This window comes from Cynocephalus volans, chromosome 1 (assembly GCF_027409185.1).
Source record: "Cynocephalus volans isolate mCynVol1 chromosome 1, mCynVol1.pri, whole genome shotgun sequence".
NCBI classification, from domain to species: Eukaryota; Metazoa; Chordata; class Mammalia; order Dermoptera; family Cynocephalidae; genus Cynocephalus; species Cynocephalus volans.
Genome location: NC_084460.1, coordinates 228533776 through 228555607, shown reverse-complemented (window position 1 = coordinate 228555607; position 21832 = coordinate 228533776). Strand labels below are relative to the sequence as shown.

The 21832-nt window shown below is 38.7% G+C and overlaps 1 protein-coding gene across 2 annotated transcripts in view; it reads left to right on the top strand.

The window, feature by feature from the left end:
- Positions 1-6919: 6919 nt before the first annotated feature.
- The window catches only part of CD302 (CD302 molecule), a 32636-nt gene continuing 17723 nt past the window's right edge, over positions 6920-21832 (top strand). For both annotated transcript variants that reach the window (XM_063103753.1, XM_063103746.1), the window contains exons 1-2: positions 6920-6997; positions 20210-20320. In XM_063103753.1, coding sequence (XP_062959823.1) covers positions 6931-6997; positions 20210-20320 — 178 coding nt within the window. In that variant the 5' untranslated portion in view covers positions 6920-6930. The remainder of the gene's footprint in view (positions 6998-20209; positions 20321-21832) is intronic.

Here is a 21832-nt window from a genome sequence, read left to right as displayed (position 1 = left end):
GGAGAAAGAAGTTCAGATTCCTTTATTTTAGGCTTGTTTAATCCTAAAACTCTCTCAAAAAAGCAAAGAAATAATAGTTAATTACTTCAACAACTTTATCTTCTTTAAGAAGACAAATTTTAACTAATTCTCAAAATACTTTTTTTTTACTAGACCTCATTATCTGTGCATTGTTTCTAATTCCCTCTGTCTTCTAAATTAAAACGTCCTTATATCTACATCTCAACAAATTTAGTATACATGAATTTCTTTTTTTCCTAAGCAAAATTAATCACAAGCAGAACTTGAGAAACTTATTTTCCATTCTCCCAACCAGTTCTTCCTATGCTCTCTTTCAATTAATACGAAGAAACCATACTACTTGTTTCCCAAGCTAGAAACCAAGACATCATCCTCAGGTCCTCTCCTATCTCCCTAATCCAACAGTTCTGTCAGTTTTACCTCAGACTTCTCACAAAGCAAGCTATCTTCATTGCCAGCTGTATTATTTCGGGTCTTTATCCTCTTTTTCCCCTGGATTATTTGCCTCTTCACTGGTCTCCCTCATCAGCTTCTCCCTTCATCTTGCTTTACAAGCTCCTGGGCTGACAGGGGCTGAAATACACAGAGAGGGACTCACCCTGTTTTGGTCTAAAGTTATCTAGGCCTAACTATCTCAGGCCAGGGGAGTGCTCAGCAATGGACCAAGGTACCAACCCCAGGGACCTTTCCTAGGCACCTTATGTGGGTTGGTGATCAGTCCTGAGGAGTCTTGGGGTTTTGGTTCCCTGGCCAAATACCCTTTTAATGCCATGTAGGATCAAGTCAATAGTGATCCAACTGCTAAGCAACAGAGAGGTGAAATCCGATATGAGTGGACTCTACTCTAGGAATTAGGAAACCACTGGTGATTTTAGCCAGTAGAAATGCAGCAGAGTGGTGGAATCAGAATTCAGATGGAAGTGAGCTGAAAAGTGAAAGGGAGATTAGGAAATGGGGAACATGAGATTTTGAGAGGTATGGTGAAGGTAGAAAAGAGAAGGATTTGGGCATAGCTAAAGGGAGAGGAAGTTGAAAAAGGGTTTTTTTCCAAAGGAAGGGAGAAAGTTCACAGGTTTAGAAGCTGAGAGGAAAACAAAAACACAAACGGTGGACAGAGAGAAGTTGATGATGCATGGGGGAGAGAGGGAGTCATTAATGGAAGAAGACCTTGGTCGGGCCTGGTTAGTACTTGGATGGGAGAATGGAAGAAGACCTTAAGCAGATGAAACGAGGTGGGGGCAGTTCTAAACCCTCAGAAAGAGAAACGAGGTTTGGATGGGATGAGGCAACAAGCAGAAGACCTGTGGGTAAGTATTCAGAGGTGCTTGTCTATACTTGATGGCCCCCATTTTCTTGTTGAAAAGAAGGTGAGGTCTGCTGAGGAAGACAGGGGTGGCAGATGGGTTCTTGAAGAGAGTAATAAAAAAGTGAAATATCCAATGAGAGGAATGGGAGAGGACAATGACCAAGGTAAAATAAAAGGATTGCAGAAGAGGCATACAGAGCCCAGATGAAATTAAAAGCCATATATTTGTAGGAAAGTATCTCAACACAATAAAAGCCATCTATGACAAGCCCACTGACAGTATCATTCTGAATGGGGAAAAACTGAACGTGCTTCCCTTAAATGGAACAAGACGAGGATACCCACTCTCACCACTTCTATTTAACATAGTACTGGAGGTACTAGCCAGAGCAATCAGGCAAGAGGAAGAAATAAAGGGCATCCAGATTGGAAAAGATGAAGTCAGACTGTCCCTATTTGCAAATGACATGATACTATATATAGAAAAACCTAAAGACTCTGTCAAAAAACTCCTAGAGCTGGTTAATAATTTCAGTAACATTGCAGGATACAAAATAAATGAATCCAAATCAGTTGCATTTATATTCTCCAATAATGAGCTAACAGAAAGAGAAATCAAGAAAGTAAGCCCATTTGCAGCAGTCATGAAAAAAAAAAAAAAACTTAGGAATCAATTTAACCAAGGAGGTGAAAGATCTCTACAATGACAACTACAAACCACTACTGAAAGAAATTAAAGAGGGCACAAAAAGGTGGAAAGACGTTCCATGCTCTTGGATTGGAAGAATTAACATTGTGAAAAGGTCTATACTATTCAAAGCAATCTACAGGCTCAATGCAATCCCCATCAAAATACCAATGGAAAAAACAATCTCAACATTCATATGGAACAACAAAAGACCCTGAATAACCAAAGCAATCCTGAGCAAAAGAAAAAATAAATCCAGAGGCATAACACTATTTGACTTCTAATCATACTATAAAGCTATAGTAAACAAAACAGCATGGTACTGGCATAAAAATAGACACTTGGACTGCTGGAGCAGAATAGAGAATCCAGAAATCACCCTGCAGGCTTACAGCTATCTGATATTTGACAAAGGTGACAAAAACATACATTGGAGAAAAGACTGCTTCTTCAATAAGTGGTACTGGGAAAATTGGATATCCATATACAGAAGAATGAAACTAGATATGCACCTCTCACCATACACTAAAATCAACTCAAAATGGATTAAAGACTTAAGTATAACACCTGAAACTGTGGAAAAGTAGGTGAAACCCTTCAGGAACTAGATCTGGGCACAGACTTTATGGACATGTGCCCAAAAGCACAAGCAACAAAAGAAAAAATAAACAAATGGGACTCCATCAAACTAAAAAGCTTCTGCACAGCAAAGGAAACAATCAACAGAGTGAAATGACAAACTACAGAGTGGGAGAAAGTTTTTGCTAAATGTGCATCCAACAAGGGATTAATATCCTTAATAAACAAGGAACTCAAGCAATTCCACAGTAAAAAAACAAATTAAAATGGGCAAAGGAGCTGAAAAGACATTTTTCAAAGGAAGACATACAAATGGCCAACAGGTACACTAAAAAATGCTCAACATCACTAAGCATCAGGGAAATGTAAATTAAAAACACATTGAAGATATCACCTCACCCCAGTTAGATTGGCTATGATCAAAAAGATGGAGAGTAACATGCTGGTGAGGGTGTAGAGAGAAGGGAATGCTCCTGCACTGTTGGTGGGACTGTAAATTAATATAACCACTATGGAAAACAGTATGGAGGTTTCTCAAACAACTACAGATAGATCTCCCATACAATCCAGCAATCCCACTTCTGTGTATATACCCAAAGGAATGGAAATCATCATGTTGAAGGGGCACCTGCACTCCCATGTTCATCTCACCTCTGTTTACAATAGCCAAGACATGGAACCAACCTAAATGTCCATTGGTGGATGATTAGATAAGGGAACTGTGGTATATATACACCATGGAATACTACTCTGCCATAAAAAAGAATGAAATTCCCCCATTCACAACAGCAGGAATGAGCCTGAGGCAACTTATGTTGAGTGAAATAAGCAAAGCACAGAGGGATAAATACCACATGTGCTCACTCCTAAGTGGAAGCTAAGAGAGAAAGAGGGAAGGAAAGAAAGACCACAGTGGTGCATTGGACTTGCAGAGGGAGAGAGCACACCTAGGGATACAAAGTGGTGTGGGGAAAGGGGGATGGGGAGGAAGGTTGGGGATAATTGGGTGGGGGACATGGGGTTTAATCACAATTTGTGGTAATGGGCATGCTGCCAGTATGGATCTGGCCATCACATCTTGGGTATGAGTGGTGACAATCAGCTTTGTATTCCATGTATATTCATAACCAATAAACATAAATAAATAAATAAAAGCCATATATTTGTAGTGACAACCAGCAGGAGAATTGACTGATTTCCTCTACCTGTCCTCAGTCACTTTAGTAAAGTTGAGGAAAGGAGACTGAAGAATAAAGAAGAGACCCAGGTTCAGAGCTGGCCAGGTGGATGCAGTCGTGGAACAAGGGGAATGGAGGGTGCTGTATCCAGGCTGGATGGAGGAGAGAGAAACAAAGGACTGGAATCTGGAATGAGGTCAAAGAGGAGGTAGGTTAGAGGGAGAAGGAAACTTTGAAGGTATAGGATGTGATAGGAGAGTGAGACACAGGAGTGAGAGATTTTGGTGAAAAATCACATTATCCCACACAGAGGCACTAAGTAGTCTGTTTCATCATATTAGAATAAAAAATGAGGCAGTGTGCACCAGAGTTCACAATGGGAAAAACACCTTTCCTTAGTTCAAGTAACTTAGAAAAATAACACTGCTGAAGTGGGTTATTTGCCTAAATTTGACTGATTAGGATGCCAATTCTACTGTAAAACTAACAATCAGCACTTGAAAATTAGTTTAACACAAAGGAATCCACATTGATAAAATATGAGGGTACTTCTAAAAGTTTGTGGAAAATTGAATTAAAAGATAATACGAATCCTTCCATCCACTTTTTGAAGACCCCTCGTATACTTTGGTGCCTGAGGTGGGGGTGGAGAAGAGAACTTTTTTAATTGTATGATTGGGTGGAACTGTTCATTTTACTTGTGTAGTTAGCAGAGCAAAAGAATCCAGAATCAAGATCCTTTGGAAGGATTTGCTTTGGGTTTTGTTTTAGTATATAAACCCATATTGACAACTTGAGGAGAAGAATGGAAATAAGTTGAGCAAAGGGCCTTGATATTTTGGCAAAGGGCCTGAAGCTGGAATGGTTGGGAGAGTCCAGCAGAAGACCTGGGCTCTGGTTAATTTTTTGACATTCACTGTGTGCCCACAGGTAAGTCTTTTTTGGCTCTCAGTTTCCTTATTAGTAAATGAAGGTGGCCCCATCCCACCTGTAATACTCTCTGACTCTCATTATGGACCCCTTTGGTCAAATTTCCTTGGTGTAATCAATCCATTTCAGACTGGACTATCAGAGGTTTGGAAAGGGTTAGACTTGATTTTTTTTTTCATAGACTTTAGGTTTTGAGGAGTTTTACATTTATGGAAAAATTAAGGAGAAAGTACAGAGAGTTCCCATATACCCCCTGACACACAATCTCCCAGTTTCCCCTGTTATTAACATCTTGCATTTACATGGTACATTTGTTACAATTGATGAGCCAATATTAATACATTATTATTAACTAAAGCCCATAGTTTACATTAAGGTTCATCTTTGTTGTGTACATTCTATGGGTTTTGACAAAAGTATAATTATATGCATCCACCATTACAGTATAATACAGAATAATCTCACTGCTCTGAAAAAGCTCTGTCCTTTTACTACTCATCCCTCCTCTCTTCTCTGCCTCTCTGTCAACCACTTATCTTTTTACTGTCTCTATGGTTTTTGCCTTTTCTAAAATGTCATATAACTGGAATAATATATTATGTAGCCTTTTCAGATTGGCTTCTTTCACTTAGCAATGCATATTTAAGATTCCTCCATGTCTTTTCTTGGCTTGATAGTTTATTTCTTTTTAGACCTGAGTAATATTTCATCGTATGGACATACCACAGTTTGTTCATTCACCTGTTGAAGAATATCTTGGTTGCTCCCAGGTTTTGGCAATTATGAATAAAGATGCTATAAACATTCATGAGCAGGTTTTTGTGTGCATGTAAATTTTCAACTCATTTGGGTAAATACCAAGGAGTGCGAAGCTGGATCGTATGGTGGGAGTATATTTAGTTTTGTAAGAGGCTGCCTAACTGTATTCCAAAGTGGCTGTACCATTTTGCATTCCTACCAGCAATGACTGAGAGTTCCTGCTGCCCACCCTTCACCAGCATTTGGTGTTGTCAGTGTTTTGGATATTATCCATTCTCATAGGTGTGTAGCCGTATTGCATTGTGTTTAATTTGCAGTTCTCTAATGACATATAATGTTGGACATCTTTTCATGTGCTTATTTGCTATATGTATACCTTTTTTGATGAGGTATCTGTTCAGATTGTCTGCCCATTTTTTTATTGGGTTGTTTGTTTTCTTATTGTTTACTCTTGATTTTATAGGACTCTTTTGCCAATGATATGAGGCTTAACCAAGCGTCTTTGCTTGGCCCTGGCTTATTTGTGTGGCTCCAGAGGCCCTCACAGGTCAAGTTGTAGTTGTATAGTTTATACATAAGTTATTACAGGAAACATAGTTTAAAGACTCCAGATCCAGGAGCTGATGACAGAGAAAAGTTGTCTAAGATAGTCCACTGGGAGAAGCCTTTGGAAAGGAGGTTTCTGGCCATTGAACCCAAAGGAGAAAGCTGGCAAACAACCATCTTAACCAAGTGATCAAAATTAACATCACCAGTGATGAAACATTGACATCGTGTCCCTCCTGAGCAGGGCACATCATTTCTGTGGTGCTCTGGCCAAAAAAGTATTATCTGAATCTAATCAGGGGGTAACATTGGACAAACCGAAACTGAGGGACATTCTACAAAACGACTGGCCAGTACTCTTATGCCGTCTTTTGATCCTGAAAGACGAAGAATGCTAGCGGATTGTGCTAGATTAAAGGAAACAAAGGAGATAAGACATCTGAATGCAATGTATGATCCTGGATTGTATCCTAGAACCGAAAAAGAGCATTAGAGGCACAGTTGCAGAACGTGATAAGTGCTGTAGATTAATAGTATTATACCAGGGTTTTGGTCATTGTACTGGAGTTTATAAGATGTTAATATTTAGGGAAGCTGGCTGACGGGTTACAGAAATTCTTTGTACTCTTTTTGCAACATTTTCGAAAGTCTGAAATTATTTCAGTTCAAATGAAAAGTTTTTTTAAAAATTGAGAGAAGTTTCAGAAGGCAGCGCGCCAGCCCTTCCTCACGAGCTGCGCAGCCAGGGTCATCGCTAGCGGGGACCTTCGCCCTCCACGGCCCGCCCAGCCGGGGCCTCCGCGGTGGGAGGGGACGGGCTGGAGCTCCGCTCTGGGAGAAGCGCCGCCCCCGCCCCCGCCCCGCTCCAGGCCGCAGGTCTGCTGCCGCCCGCCCGTCCGCTCTCGGGGCCCGCACCCGCCGTCATGCCCCAGGCCGCGGGGCTCACGCTCCTGCTGCCGCTGCTGGGCCTCGCCGCTGCCACTGTCGCGGGTAAGCTGCCCCTCGCCGCGCCCCCTCCTCGACTGGACCGCGAGCGACCTCTTGCCCAGCTCAGACTCTCCACCCCCACCGGCTCGAGGGCGGCTCGGAGGGGCTGCACCCCGGCCGGCTTCTTGCCCTTCCCTGCGTGCCCACCCCACGCACCCCCCTGGACCTTGGGGTGTGGTCCAACCTGCACCCGCCTCTCTCGGACCAGTGGGTTCCGAGAGGAAGCCCCTTGGGAAGGAAGTAGCCAAGGACACGAGGGGGCCCTCTCTCTTCCAAGGTGTCTGCATCCTCAGCGCAGACCCTACTCCGCGGAAAGGGACCCCAAACGGGGCTGATTGACCTGAGAGCAAAGTGACTTAGTGTCCCACGACGGGCGTAGTTTCAGGGCCATTGGGGCTGAAATGAGAAGCTGGGAAGTTGGCAGCGATTTCCCCAGCTGGTGCGCAGCCAGGGTGGACGGTGCTGGGGGCGGGGGGCGGGAATGGAGGAGAGAAGGAAGCAGACTGTCTTTTGCAAGCGGCGTTGTTTGTCCAATTGGTTGATGGTCAAGTTGTTGAAACGGGAAAACAGTTCAGCCAAATAACCCCTGGATGGAAGAACAGGCGAAGTTTGGATTCCACTTAAATTGTGGGATTTAAAGAATCTTTGTCTAGTCTGCTGTTGTGCAAGCGACATCTGAAAAATTACACGATTAGTCATTTCCAAAATGACTCCTGAGGAAAATGGGCAATTCTGTTGAATGTGTTGAAAAACAAACAAACAAAAAAACCCAAGTTTTCCATACTGGTATGTCAAAAATGTTGATGAGAAAACGCTGGGGAAGACTTCCATCCAAAAACACTATTGATTGAACAATTCCAGAAATTAAAGAGCAAAATAAATAAGAGCTAAGTGAATACTTGTATGGGCTTGAATGAAATGATTATGCAAGAGATTTTTTTTTCTCCTGAATTTAACTGTCTTTTATGATAAATTCCTGTTCGAAGCCTGCTGATAGGCAGGAATGGTTTAGAGGACCTCAGTGTTGGAGACAGCAGAATAGTAAACAGCTCAGAACTTGCATACAAACTCAAAGCTCCTTTCCTGAAAGCTTTTGTGGACCAACATTTAAGACCATTTATGCCATCTGCTGCCTGTTGGACAAACAGAAACAAGATGTGCTGATTTTCACACTGTTCAGACTGAGCACGTTAATTTTGTGTAAGACAAGGCTGGACTAGAGATTCTGTGAATGTCGGACTGTTTCTGAGCCTTCCTTATGCACACTCTCATTATGTGAGCCAGTAACATCTGAACGCTCATTTAACCTCTCTGCATTGCCATACATTTGTACTTTAGGCTAATCAAGATACCTTTCTTGTCAGATTTTTTAAGAAAACCAGTTTCTAGATTTTGGTATATCTCTCCTTCGGAGAAGATGTTTTAACCAGGAATACAGGACAAACATTTCTTTAGAAAATACTGTCCTTTTCCTTTTTTAAGTACAGTGTGGATAAACAGGCTTTGCAAGAGCTTTAGAAGAGGTGCATGTTGAATAAATTAATGCTGCTAATTAATCAGCTTCTCTGTCAGAAGGCCTTAAGGATTAATTTAAAAAGAGCAAGAGCTTTGGCCCTCCTAGTTACCCAACTTATCTGCACTTCAGTAAAATGGAGATAATATTTACCTCATAGAGCTGTTGTGAGCATTAAGTGAGAACTCTAGGTTTTGTAGCTATTACAGGCATGCTAATCTTGATTTCCTACCCCTTGTTCTCTACGTACAAAATGAAAGGTAATTATTGCAGCTAGAAAACATCATATCAGTACCACCTTATGTGTGTTGGATGCTCACATACGTGATGATGTTATAAGGCTGAAAAACTACTACATATGTTTTTCATCACACCTCACAAATCTATCCAGACAAGATCGGAGTCACGTATGGCTTAGAATTAAGTCAAGAAAGAACTTGTCAAGGTTATCACAGAATTAGCTGAATGGCAAGATCTTAGTAGAAAAGCTCTTATGGCATTGCATAAAGTATAAATTTAATGCTGAGATGAGAATCATTGTTATTGTTCTGTTATTTTGAACTTTTCTAGTGAAAGAGACCTTAAATTATTCTTAGTTATTATCTTGAAAATCACAATGGACAAAACATTCTTTAAATTTCGGATTAAGGTTCCATGACATCTCTTTTAAAAAATTCTTCTGTAATGGTGCCTTTGGCACATAGGAGATACTCAGTATGTGTTTATTGGGTCAGCGATTGCATATGGGTGACATGGAATGACTGAATATAAGCATGTTCAGAGTAAGTCCTCATTCTGTAGTCATCACATGAATCAAAATCTACATTTCAAATTTTGAACTGCCATGGCCTTCAAGGCTTAGATAAGGTACCCCTGCCTTCCTACCTGATAGCATCTCTTACCATCCTTCCTGCCATTTACTGTTCATCCACACTGACCTTGTGGATACTCCAACACCTGCTGGTCCTTCCCTGCAGACCACCTGTCCTTGGTCCCCCCAGACTTGCATGGCTGCCCTCACCCCCACTATTCAGATCTATGTTCATGTCACCTCCTGCAGCCTTCCCTGAACACCCCACATTCTCTGTCACATCTCCATGCTTTATGTTCTTCAAAGCACTTCTGAATACGTCTTGATATTCATCTGTCTTCTTTTTTGTCGCTCCTTTTACTAGAAGGAAGCTCCATAAAAGCAGAAATTTTTACTGTCTTATGGATTTTTGTTTTGTTTTGTGTCTGTTCCTTATTATAATTTATAATAACAGGATGAAAAAATTAGATGAGTGATTTAAGAAGCAGAGGGATAAATGGATTGCAGTCTCTTTCAAATTATGCTACATCTGCCATGAACTCATCTCATAATTGAATTCAAAGCATTAAATCCTCTTAATCTATTGATGCTACTTTTTCTGACCCTTGTCACAGTTATGTTTCAGGGAAAATTACCTCAGTTTAAATATTAGAGTATTTTTATAAATTTTGAAACATTAATATTTATTTTTCTTCCAATGAAAAAGTGAAATTACAATTAGGTATTTCAGGACTCCTTTCATTGTTGAGAAGCTTTTAACAATTTGCTTATGTGCTGAAAACTAATTTTGCAACTGGATTATCTGCCACAATTTTTTATTGTACATATCGAGCACTTAATTCCTTTTGTGAGTTATTTTAAATTTACAGGGCAGATCTTGAATTTATAAGAACATGGACCAGCGATGCCCAATGAGAAAAATTTACACTGACACACCCCTTCTATGAATAAATATCATGACAGCTCTTTTAGGAAGGAAACGAGGGGAGAAGATGGAGGTGGACATCTTAGAAACTAGATTGGGAAGGGTGATGTGAAGAGGGGGTGGAGTGTCAGGTTAGCTCAATTTCCTTCAGACTCAGGGAGATCTTGCAGTCCAGAGTACAGCCACAGGACCTTCGGATTAATCAGGGACTTGGAACAGCCATTCCGTCCTCCAGACAGAATAAATGTAAGAAACAACCCTTCTTTCTCTGACTCTGCTGTAGTTGCCCTTGTGGAAGGTAAGCAACTGCAACTCATATCTTACTGGGAGAAGAGCAAAGGTCATATTATTTACAAGGAAAAATAAAAATAAAAATCTTCGCATTTCCTTTGTTAACATTTTACAAAAGTATGTCCCAACAATCACTTCCTCTTATGCTGTGCCTGGTGTTTAAAAAAAAAAAAAGAGAGAGAAGAACTTACAAGGGAACAGAAAGTTCTATTAGATTTGACTCGTTATGTAAAATATTTCTGGGGCTATGATATTTTATTGTTTTAGCACACAGTGATTTCAGGCAGAGGATCTACATAGAAACTTTTGAAGTTATGTCAAATACAGCTTCTGAAATTTTCATGTGGCTCCTACATTTCTGTACATATGAAATAAAGAGAATTATAAAATTATAAAATCTCTAAAAGAGTCATTTAGGTGCATTATTAGTAAAACCTTTCTTTCAGGACTGCTGTGGAGAAATAAGAATAATAGAAAGGCATTTTTGCAGAGAGCTTTGTAGGCAGGTTTTTAATTATAACCGGATTATAGCAGAGATACTTAGCATTGAAGATGATTTAGTTTATTCAGCTTTCTGCTCATGAGATACTTGAACCTCAGCAACTTTCCTCAGTTCCCCAGCCTCTATTTGAACACTTGCCTTCTCAAAGTAAAAATATATCTCTGGAGTAGTGCTTAAAGCTTGTTTCTGGGGCACATACTCTGACCTATAGCATAAGAAGTGGGGTTCAGTGTTGAATTAACTGGAGTTACTGCTAATGCTGAAATGAGCCTAAGAAGAAGGCAGTTGCAAGTTTGGGGGAAGTGAGTCAACAGTCTGTTTCCTATTTTTCCGCATATAGCCTTTTTTTGGTCTTGTCACATATTATTATTTAATTATTCAGCCATGATCTTTGAGCAGCTTGTTATCAGTTATCATCATCATCATACTGACTTCCATCTCAGAGGCCCTGTGTTTGCTATTACCTCTGCCTGGTCTAGATATCCACGTGGATTTTTTTCCTTCAGCTCCTTCAGATCTTTATATGTCACCTTTATAATAAGATCTTTCCTGGACATCTTTCTAAAATTGAAACCCTAACCCACATTGAGGATCCTGCTTCTCTTTTTCCCCCTTACTACTTATCAGTATCTGTGGGTGCCAGGCTCTAAGGTGGCCCCCAAAGATTCTCACCTTGTATTCACACTTGTGTAGTCTGCTTGCACGGTGAATAGGGCTGACCTATATAACTGTGATGGTTAATTTTATATGTCAACTTGACTGGGCTAAAGGATGCCCAGACAGCTGATAAAACATTATTTCTGGATGTGTCTGTAATGGTGTCTCTAGAAGAGATTAGCATTTGAATCAGTAAGGCTGAAGAAAGAAGATTCCCCCTCATCAGTGTGGGCAACCATCATCCAATCCATTAAAGGGCCAGATAGAACAAAAAGGCTGAATTCCGTCTCCTGCTTGAGCTGAGACATCCATCTTCTCCTGCCTGGGACATCAGAGCTCCTGGTTCTCAGGCCTTTGGTCTCTGGGACTTATACCAGTGCTTCCCCATTGCTGGTTCTCAGGCTTTCATGTTTGGACTGAATTATACCACTGGCTTTCCTGATTCTCCAGCTTGCAGAGGACAGGTCATGGGACTTAGCCTCTATAACCATGACTTCTCAGCCTCTACAAAGGTGTGAGCCAATTTCTATAATAAATCAACCCCCACCCCCCATATACATATATCCTATTGATGCTGTTTCTCTGGAGGACCCTAATACAATAACCAATAGGATATTACAGAAATAACAGAGTGTGACAATAAAGACTGGATTATATAAAGCATTGCACTTCCACCTTGCTCTCATTTAAATCACTCACTCTGGTGAAGCTACCTACTGTGTTGTAAGGACTCTCAATCACCCCTGAAGAGAAGTCCACCTGGTGAGGAATGTAGGCCTCCTGTCAACAGTCGGCACCAACTCACCATCCATATGAGTAAGTGAGTCATTCTTCTTGAAGCTGATACTCCACCCCAGTTCAGTTTTTAGATGGCTACAGCCCTGACCAACATCTTGACTGCAACTTCATTAGACACCCTGTATTAGTCTGTTTCTGCTGTTTGTAACAAAATACCTGGAACTGAGTAATTTATAAAGAAAATGAAATTTATTGCCTACAGTTTCAGAGGCTGGCAGTCCAAAGTCCAGGGAACACATCTGGTGAGGGTCTTGGTGGTGGCAACAGTGACAGCAGGGTATCACTTTGCAAAATGGTGGAACAGAGAAAGGGATAGTTCTTCACGCACTCTCCTTTTTAAAGCCCTCAGAATCATGCCACTGGCCACCATTATTAATCCTTTCACTACAGCATGGTCCTATAAGCTGATCACCTCTCCAAAGCCCCACCTTTCAAATACTGTAATAGGATTTCCGACCCTCAACAGTTACAGCGGGGATTAAGCCTCAATGAGGCTGGGCTGGCATCCAATCTACAGCAGACCCCAAGCCAGAATCACCCAGCTAAGCAACTGCTTCTGAATTCCTGACCCAGAGAAACTGTGTGAGATAAATGTTTCTTCTTTGAAGGTGCCAATTTTTTACATAACAATAGATCACTAATACACCATCTATTATTTTACTTAATTTTTTTGCTTTTACATATCTGCCTCAACTAGAATATAAGCTCCAGGAGGACAGGAATTTTTTTCCCTTTTGTTCGCTGTGGAATCCCAAGTAGCTAGAATAATATTCTTACAACAACCCCTTCTGCTATGGGCCATGTATCCCCCATGTATTGAAAACTTGATCTCCAGTGTAACAGTGTTAAGAGGGTGGGAAATCCAATTATGGTATTTGAAAGGTGGGGCCTTTGAGAGGTGATTGGATCATAAGGTCTGTGCCCTAGTGAATGGGTTAATCCATTTATGAAATGAGTTATTATGAACGAAGTTCTGACGGCTTTATAAAGACAGCAAGTGAGGTTAGCACCCTTACTCAGCCCATTCTCACCATGTGACACCGTGGTCACCACAAGACTGTAGGAAGTCACCACCAAGAAGAAGGCCCTCACCAGATGTACCCCCTGAACCATGGACTTCCCAGCCTCCAAACTGTAAGAAATAAACCTCCTTATACATTACCCAGTTTCAGCTATTCGGTTATAAGCAACAGAAACAGACTAATATACCCTCATTTAGATACTATTTTCATCCTCATTTTATAAATAAGAAAACTGGGGCACAGTGAGGTGAAATAACATACTCATGATCATGTAGTCAGAGCCAGACTTTTCTCCACAGCCTAATGTGCTTTACCAGAATCCTGTACTGCCCCACTTCTATGCATGCTATCCCTTGTTGTATAGTTATTATTGAGAGTACAATTAGATTTAAGACATGGTCTCTGCCGTCATGTAGTTAGCAAGCCATTTGGGAAAACAGCATGCGTATCAGATAACTACAATTTAGAGCAGTATTTGATGAGTGCCATATGAATGTGTACAGACCATCAAAAGGCAACAGAGACCCTTTCTCAAGAAGAATGGCTCGCTATCATTATTATGCATAGGTCCCTATGGTTTGTGCAATATTATGCTCAACACCCTAGCCACCACTAATAGAAATAAGAATAATTTCCTATGTCAAAAGCTGAATAGGCTAGGCAATAGCCCAAGATAGGACCTGGTATAAGAACTGTATTTGGTTGTTTTAGATAGTATCCTCAGCTTTCTTATTACCTACAATAAATCTCTATCATCTTAGGTAACCTGAGCATGTCTCTAGTCCTTGTAAGCAGAAAAAGTCTCTCCTACACAGTGCAGTAAAAACTCCTTAGAAGTTCAGAGGAGTCAGAGGTTACATGAAGGTAAAGGTTGGACACTTTGTGGACGATTGACACATGAGCTGCCACTGAAATAAGAATATATTTTATTCAATAGTTTAGAGATGCCATCATTTTAATTTATAACAACTACAAGTGTATAAAGAGGTAATTTGAAAATTTTATGTGACTTAGCGTTGATTATATCTTTGTGTATTTATTAGATATGCTTTAATATAAATAGTATTTCAAAAATTATTCATTTTTGTATATTCTTGGAGTTATTTATTGTCAATAGAAAACACTATTTGTAACCTTGACTAGAAATAATATGAGAGGATTTCTCAACCCATGTTTCAGGAACTTCCAATGATTTATAAAGGTGTTTCAGGTATCATTGACTGTAGTAATGAAGTCTGTTTACCTTCCAATTTTTTAAAATTTCATAAGGTGAAAAAAAAAAAGAGCAACAAAAGGAACCAGAAGAAAATAGAAGAAGAAAAAAGAAAAAGTATAATCAAAGCTTGCAATTCAGAACATCTGTCCTTACGACATGCAATTTGAGTTTCATTCTGGAAATGACTATTTTCTTTATCATGTCCTAATACATAACATTCTCTGATGGCAGAGAGGAGGGAGGAAGAAACTTGCCTCTGTGTCCTAGTTCACTCATTCAATGAATACTTATTGAGTCCTTATTAGGTGCCTGTCACTGTACTTTCTACGGTATTCCCTCTGCCTGGATTTTTTTCATTTTCTTTTTTCTTTTATGCATGGCATACTCTTATTTATCCTGTGAGAGGTAGCTCCAATACTGCCTACTTTTTGAAATATTCCCTTACTCCACAAAGTTACGAGAGTACTTCAAAAAATTCCTAGAAAGATTTATATTATCTTTTAATTCTATTTTCCCACAAACTTTCTGAAGCACCCTCAAATATACTTTTCCTTCTATAGTCTCATAGAATTTTACCTATCATACCTTTGTAATATGTAATATATATCTGTCTCCCTCTCCCATCAGACTGATTGCTTTAGATATAAGACTTATCCTTTTCTCCTTACCCTTTAGCACTAAGCATTATATCTGACACACAAGTGTTGCTCAGCAAATATTTATTGGCTAGATTATGGATAAATGGATGAACAATTGTTGATAACTTGTGCACAGTGTGAGAAAGGGAATTCTGCTTCTGGTTATAATGGAGTAGGAGACTAACACTCCCACTAAGAACAAGTAGAAAATCTAAATAAAATTCTCTAAGAATAGTATTTACAGGCATCAGAGAGTTACATCAGAGAGTTTACTAAAGTGAACCTAGTATTCTGTGTGTTACTTTTCCCCTTAGGAGAGTTGCCAAAAACTTAAACAGCTAAAAGCAGAGAAGAATTTTTGGCAGTCTCGTGGTGTTGAGACAAAAATTTGAGTTTTAACTCACCAAAGAGGAGGGGATCTAGTTAATATCCAGGCTTTCAATTGGGATCCAAAGGCATTGGGACTCACAAAGACTATAACACCTCCTTAGGTCAACTCAATCCCTGATTCAATTAAGGTGATCTTTACTATTCTAGTTGCCTATCAGAATCCCTTCTAGAGGAGGATAACATCACTTAGAGGCTGTATAATTTTTCCTGATACAAAACTATCGGGCATAACAAGAAACAGGCCCAAGGGAGCATAGGGGTTGGGGCAGGGGGGAACAGACTGATAAGTGAACCAGAAATTAGAGTTATCAAAAGTGGACTTTAAAATAACTGTGATAAGTTCAAGAATATAGATATTAAGATTTGAGAATTTCACCAGAGACCCAGAAAAAAAAAAAATATATATATATAAAAAAATAGAAATTCTATAACTGAAAAATGACTGACATTAATAAACTCAATAGATGGGCTTAACAGCATCAACAACTAAAGTTACCCTTACTCTCAGTTAAGCTACAACTGAAGAGTAGATTAGTAGACTAGAAAGAACAAGATCATAGTATGGAGAGTCAAAAGTATTAAAAATGTAGAAAAGAGTAAATGGGATATATGGGACATGGTGAAAAGTCTAACATATATGTAATTTGAGTCCCAAAAAGAGAGGAGAGAGAGAATGGAGCAGAAACATCATTTGAGATGATAATGGCCAAGAACTTTTCAAAAGTGACCAATGAAAATAAGCCACAGATTCAAAAAGTATATTGAATTCATAGCAGGATTAAAAAAAAAACCCAAACACAACTAGGCATGCCACTGTAAAACTGCAAAAAACCCAAAGAAAAAGAAAGTCTCAAAAGCCATCAGATGGGAAATCTCATTACCATCCCAAGAGCAACAACTAGACTGACAGCTGACTTCTCAATAGAAATGATGGAAACCAAAACAACAAAACTACATCTCAATGAAAGATAAACTGCCATTCTAGAATTCTATATTTACAAAAATATCCTTCAAATGTGAAGGTAGTATAAAGACATTTATAGAATATGAGAACTGAGGGGATTTCCAGTAGACCTGCACTTAAAGAATCACCCAAGGGATTTTTTCAGGCAAACAGAAAATTATTCCAGTCAGAAATGCAAGAAGGAATGAAGAGCAACAAGAAGGGTAAATATATGTTTAAATCTAAAGAAACACTGACCATGCAAAACAGTAATAAAACAGTAATTGCAAAGGAAGAGAGGTCAATGAAGTTAAAATATTACATGATCCTAGCATTGTGTAGGAAGTGGTAAAAGGACTAATTTATTTTAGGTACTAATAAATCAAGGTTGCATACTGTAATTTTCAGGGTACTCATTAAAGAATAAAATTAAAGAATATATAACAAGTTAAAAGGAAAAAATGGAATATAAAAATGTTTAATAATCCAAAAAGAAGACAACAAAGGAGAAAAAAGGAACATAAAACAAGTAGGACAAATAGAAAACAAATAGTAGAGGTAAATATAAACTCAAATTCATCAGCAACTACATCAAACATTAATGGAAATAATTCAGTTAAAAGACAAAGATTATAAAACTGGATTTAAAAAAAACTACCCCTGCTTTTAAGAATTATAACCACTTTGTAAAAGCATATGGTAGTACCACTTCTAGAAATATATTCACAAGAAAGCATGAATAGAATGTTCATAGCAGCACTACTTCTAATGGCCACAAACTAGAAACTACCCAAATATTTATCAACAGAAGAATGGATAAATTCATACAATAGCACAATGAGAAAGAACAACATATAAGTACACATGACAACATGAATGAATCTCATAAAAGAAATGTTTATCAAAAGAAGCCAGACACAAAAGAGTACTTAATATATGATCCCATTACTATAAAGTTCAAAAACAGGCAAAACTAACCTATGGTGTTAGAAGTTAGGATAGTGATTGCCTTTGGAAGGGAGTGGTGACCAGAAGAGGTTAATGTTCTTTTTATTTTACTGATGATTACATGGGTATGTTCATTTTATGAAAATTCACCAAGCTGTATATTTATGACTTGTACATTCTATATATGCTGTATTTCAATAAAAAGTTTACTTTTTAAAAAGTATACCAGTAAAGGTATTAGAATTGGCAGCAAGATCAATTCAGTTATATTTAAGGATGTAACTATTAGCTACTGAAGATAGCTAATACAGTTTAGCCAGTGGGGAAATGTTACAGCACCACTGGTTATACTTCTCTCCATGTAACAGAGACACAAAAAAGGATTACTCAGAGCAACATGAATGCAATGAGAAGCCCAAAGGGCTGCACCTCAGCAACTCCTCTGTTAGAAGTAGAAAACTGGTTACGGCCCTGATTCAAAATTAGCTTGTTTTGGGCTGAGCCCGTGGCGCACTCGGTAGCGTGCTGCGCTAGCAGCGCGGCGACGCTCCCGCCGCCGCGGGTTCGGATCCTATATAAGGATGACCGGTGCACTCCCTGGCTGAGCGCCGGTCACGAAAAAAAAAAAAAAAAAAAAAATTAGCTTGTTTTTTATTGTAAAGACAAGGAAGTAGCACAAGAAAAATCAGTTGGTTCAACCATTTCAAAAGGATGCAAAGCAGTGTGCCAAAAGTTATCTAAGGCTAAGTATAGCTTAAACAATGGAAACTAGTAACATCAGTAAAATTAACAACGTGACATTCCAAAGTACAATTTGTGAAAAGCTAAGGTGCTGAAACTGCGATCATTACCTAAAATATAACCTCTCCTCAAATTATTTAAGCAAAAGTTACATTCTCATGATTAAACTAAGTATAATTGTCTCTAAAGTTTCCACCAACAGACAGCTTGCCCTTAGCAAACATTTTTTCACATTTTTCCCTTCAGCAATTAAAATCTCTTAATGGGGTATGACAACCGTTAGCGCTAAAATCATTAAAGTATACAATCCCATACCTAAGCAGTGATTAGAGTTGATTAGATGGGCTGTTGCCATGTTACCTGTAGGCTTTTGTCTCCTGGCTGCAGACTGTTGCCTCATACATGCATTACCTAAAAACCCTAGTCTAAAAATCAAATGCAAATCAAGATTTCTAACCCTCTACATGGAAGGGGAAATATGATGGAGTGAGCACACCCCTTTCTTTTAAAGGCAAGACCTCTGGCCAGCTGCCAAAAATAACTAACTAACTAACTAAATATAAATAAATAAATAAAATAAGAGAAAGAGAAAGGCAACACCTGTATGTATGTACATTTCACTTGTGCTCATACCTCATTAACATAATTTACTTGAGGACTGGGAAACAATCTAGCTTGGTGGCCATGTGCTTTGTGCTATATAAGAAGCTGAGGTCAAGTACTGGTAACAACTAATAATCTCTGCCATGTTCTGAACCTCAGTAAAGTCGAGTGTTGAATTAATTTGGATTAATATAGCTGATTGGTAAATTCTGATCTTTGTAGTTAGGCTTGCTTCTACTTGTTTATATTAAAATTGTAATATGTACAGACTTAAAAATAAAATATATATATATATATTACCTATTATATAGGTAAACAAGTAGCAGCACTACTTGTAATGGCCACAAACTAGAAACTACCCAAATATTTATCAAGAGAAGAATATTTTACCTATTAGACAGGTAAAATCACTAATAAACTGAAGACTGTATAGAAGCTTAATGCTTTGTACTCCTTTATTCACTGAAATTAAGAATAATCCTCTTCTCCGTTCTCCAGTTTGGCCAGTGAAATCAAACTCTTACGGACTTACTTTTGCTTATAATGCTAACTAATGAAATTACAGAGCCTAGGCTTAAAAATACACATCTTCATAATGAACAAAGAGACAAAGATAAAGATGGAGATGCCCCTCTACCCTACAGCAATAGAGGAAGAGAGATGTTTCTGTTTCACAAAACTAGTTCAAAGAATAGGCTGATGAGGTGTTAAATTAAGAACATTCATAAGAACATCAATCTTGTTTTCCTATGGAATATGAAAACTTAACTGAATATTCATAATCTAGCAACTTGTTCTCTTCTCTGTTCTTGGAGGCATAATTTCAACAACAGGATCTTGTAAAACTCTTAAGAATTTTGAAATTATTATATACTGTGAAGAAAACCTTCACAGAGAAGCCTGTAATTCTGACTGGCTGTCTTCCTTGGTAGTTTCTTACCTTTGTAAAAATGCTATAATTTACATGTCTTGAATTCCTAAACAACCTAAAGACTTGTAACTTTGCTCTTCCAAGTCAGAAGAGAATCACTGGCACATTTCTCTTTTCTCACATGTATAACGGAGAGAAACAAATGATTACACTGGTTGATTTCTCAACAGAGAATTAACAAGGGAAATTGCCTTTTTGTATTTGTGAAAAGTTAGTACCCTTATCTTCAGGAATTCATATAATTCTTACTCTCAAGTTATTTAACAGTGTTTTTCTTTTTCCACAGACTGTCCTTCATCCACCTGGGTTCAGTTCCAAGACAGTTGTTACATTTTTCTCCAAGAAGCCATCAAAGTACAAAGCATAGAAGATGTCAGAAACCAGTGTACCAACCATGGTAAGCTTATTTTTTGTTTTTTCACAAATTAGTAAAGTGTTCCCTAATTTCTTTTAAAAAATAGTTTTGTCACATCTCACTTTTAACTGGTCTTTTTTATTTTATTTTATTTTTTTTTAAATTTTATATTGTCGATATACATTGTGGCTGATTATTGCTCCCCATCACCAAAACCTCCCTCCCTTCTCCCTCCCCCCCACCCCCCCAACAATGTCCTTTCTGTTTGCTTGTCGTATCAACTTCAAGTAATTGTGGTTGTTATATCTTCTTCCCCCCCCCCCCGGTTTTGTGTGTGTGTGTGTGTGTGTGTGTGAATTTATATATTAATTTTTAGCTCCCACCAATAAGTGAGAACATGTGGTATTTCTCTTTCTGTGCCTGACTTGTTTCACTTAATATAATTCTCTCGAGGTCCATCCATGTTGTTGCAAATGGCAGTATTTCATTCGTTTTTATAGCTGAGTAGTATTCCATTGTGTAGATGTACCACATTTTCCGTATGCACTCATCTGATGATGGACATTTGGGCTGGTTCCAACTCTTGGTTATTGTAAAGAGTGCTGTGATGAACATTGGGGAACAGGTATACCTTCGACTTGATGATTTCCATTCCTCTGGGTATATTCCCAACAGTGGGATAGCTGGGTCGTATGGTAGATGTATCTGCAATTGTTTGAGGAACCTCCATACCAATTTCCATAGAGGCTGCACCATTTTGCAGTCCCACCAACAATGTATGAGAGTTCCTTTTTCTCCACAACCTCGCCAGCATTTATTGTTCAGAGTCCTTTGGATTTTAGCCATCCTAACTGGGGTTAGATGGTATCTCAATGTGGTTTTGATTTGCATTTCCCGGATGCTGAGTGATGTTGAGCATTTTTTCATATGTCTGTTGGCCATTTGTATATCTTCCTTAGAGAAATGCCTACTTAGCTCTTTTGCCCATTTTTTAATTGGGTTGCTTGTTTTCTTCTTGTAAAGTTGTTTGAGTTCCTTATATATTCTGGATACTAATCCTTTGTCAGATGTATATTTTGCAAATATTTTCTCCCACTCTGTTGGTTGTCTTTTAACTCTGTTAATTGTTTCTTTTGCTGTGCAGAAGCTTTTTAGTTTGATATAATCCCATTTGTTTATTTTTCCTTTGGTTACCCGTGCTTTTGGGGTCGTATTCATGAAGTCTGTGCCCAGTCCTATTTCCTGAAGTGTTTCTCCTATGTTTTCTTCAAGAAGTTTTATTGTTTCAAGGTGTATATTTAAATCCTTAATCCATTTTGAGTTGATTTTAGTATACAGTGAGAGGTATGGATCTAGTTTCATTCTCCTGCATATGGATATCCAGTTATCCCAGCACCATTTGCTGAAGAGGCATTCCCTTCCCCAGTGAATAGGCTTGGTGCCTTTCTCAAAGATCAGATGGCAGTAAGTGTGTGGGTTGATTTCTGGATTCTCTATTCTATTCCATTGGTCAGTGTGTCTGTTTTTATGCCAGTACCATACTGTTTTGGTTAT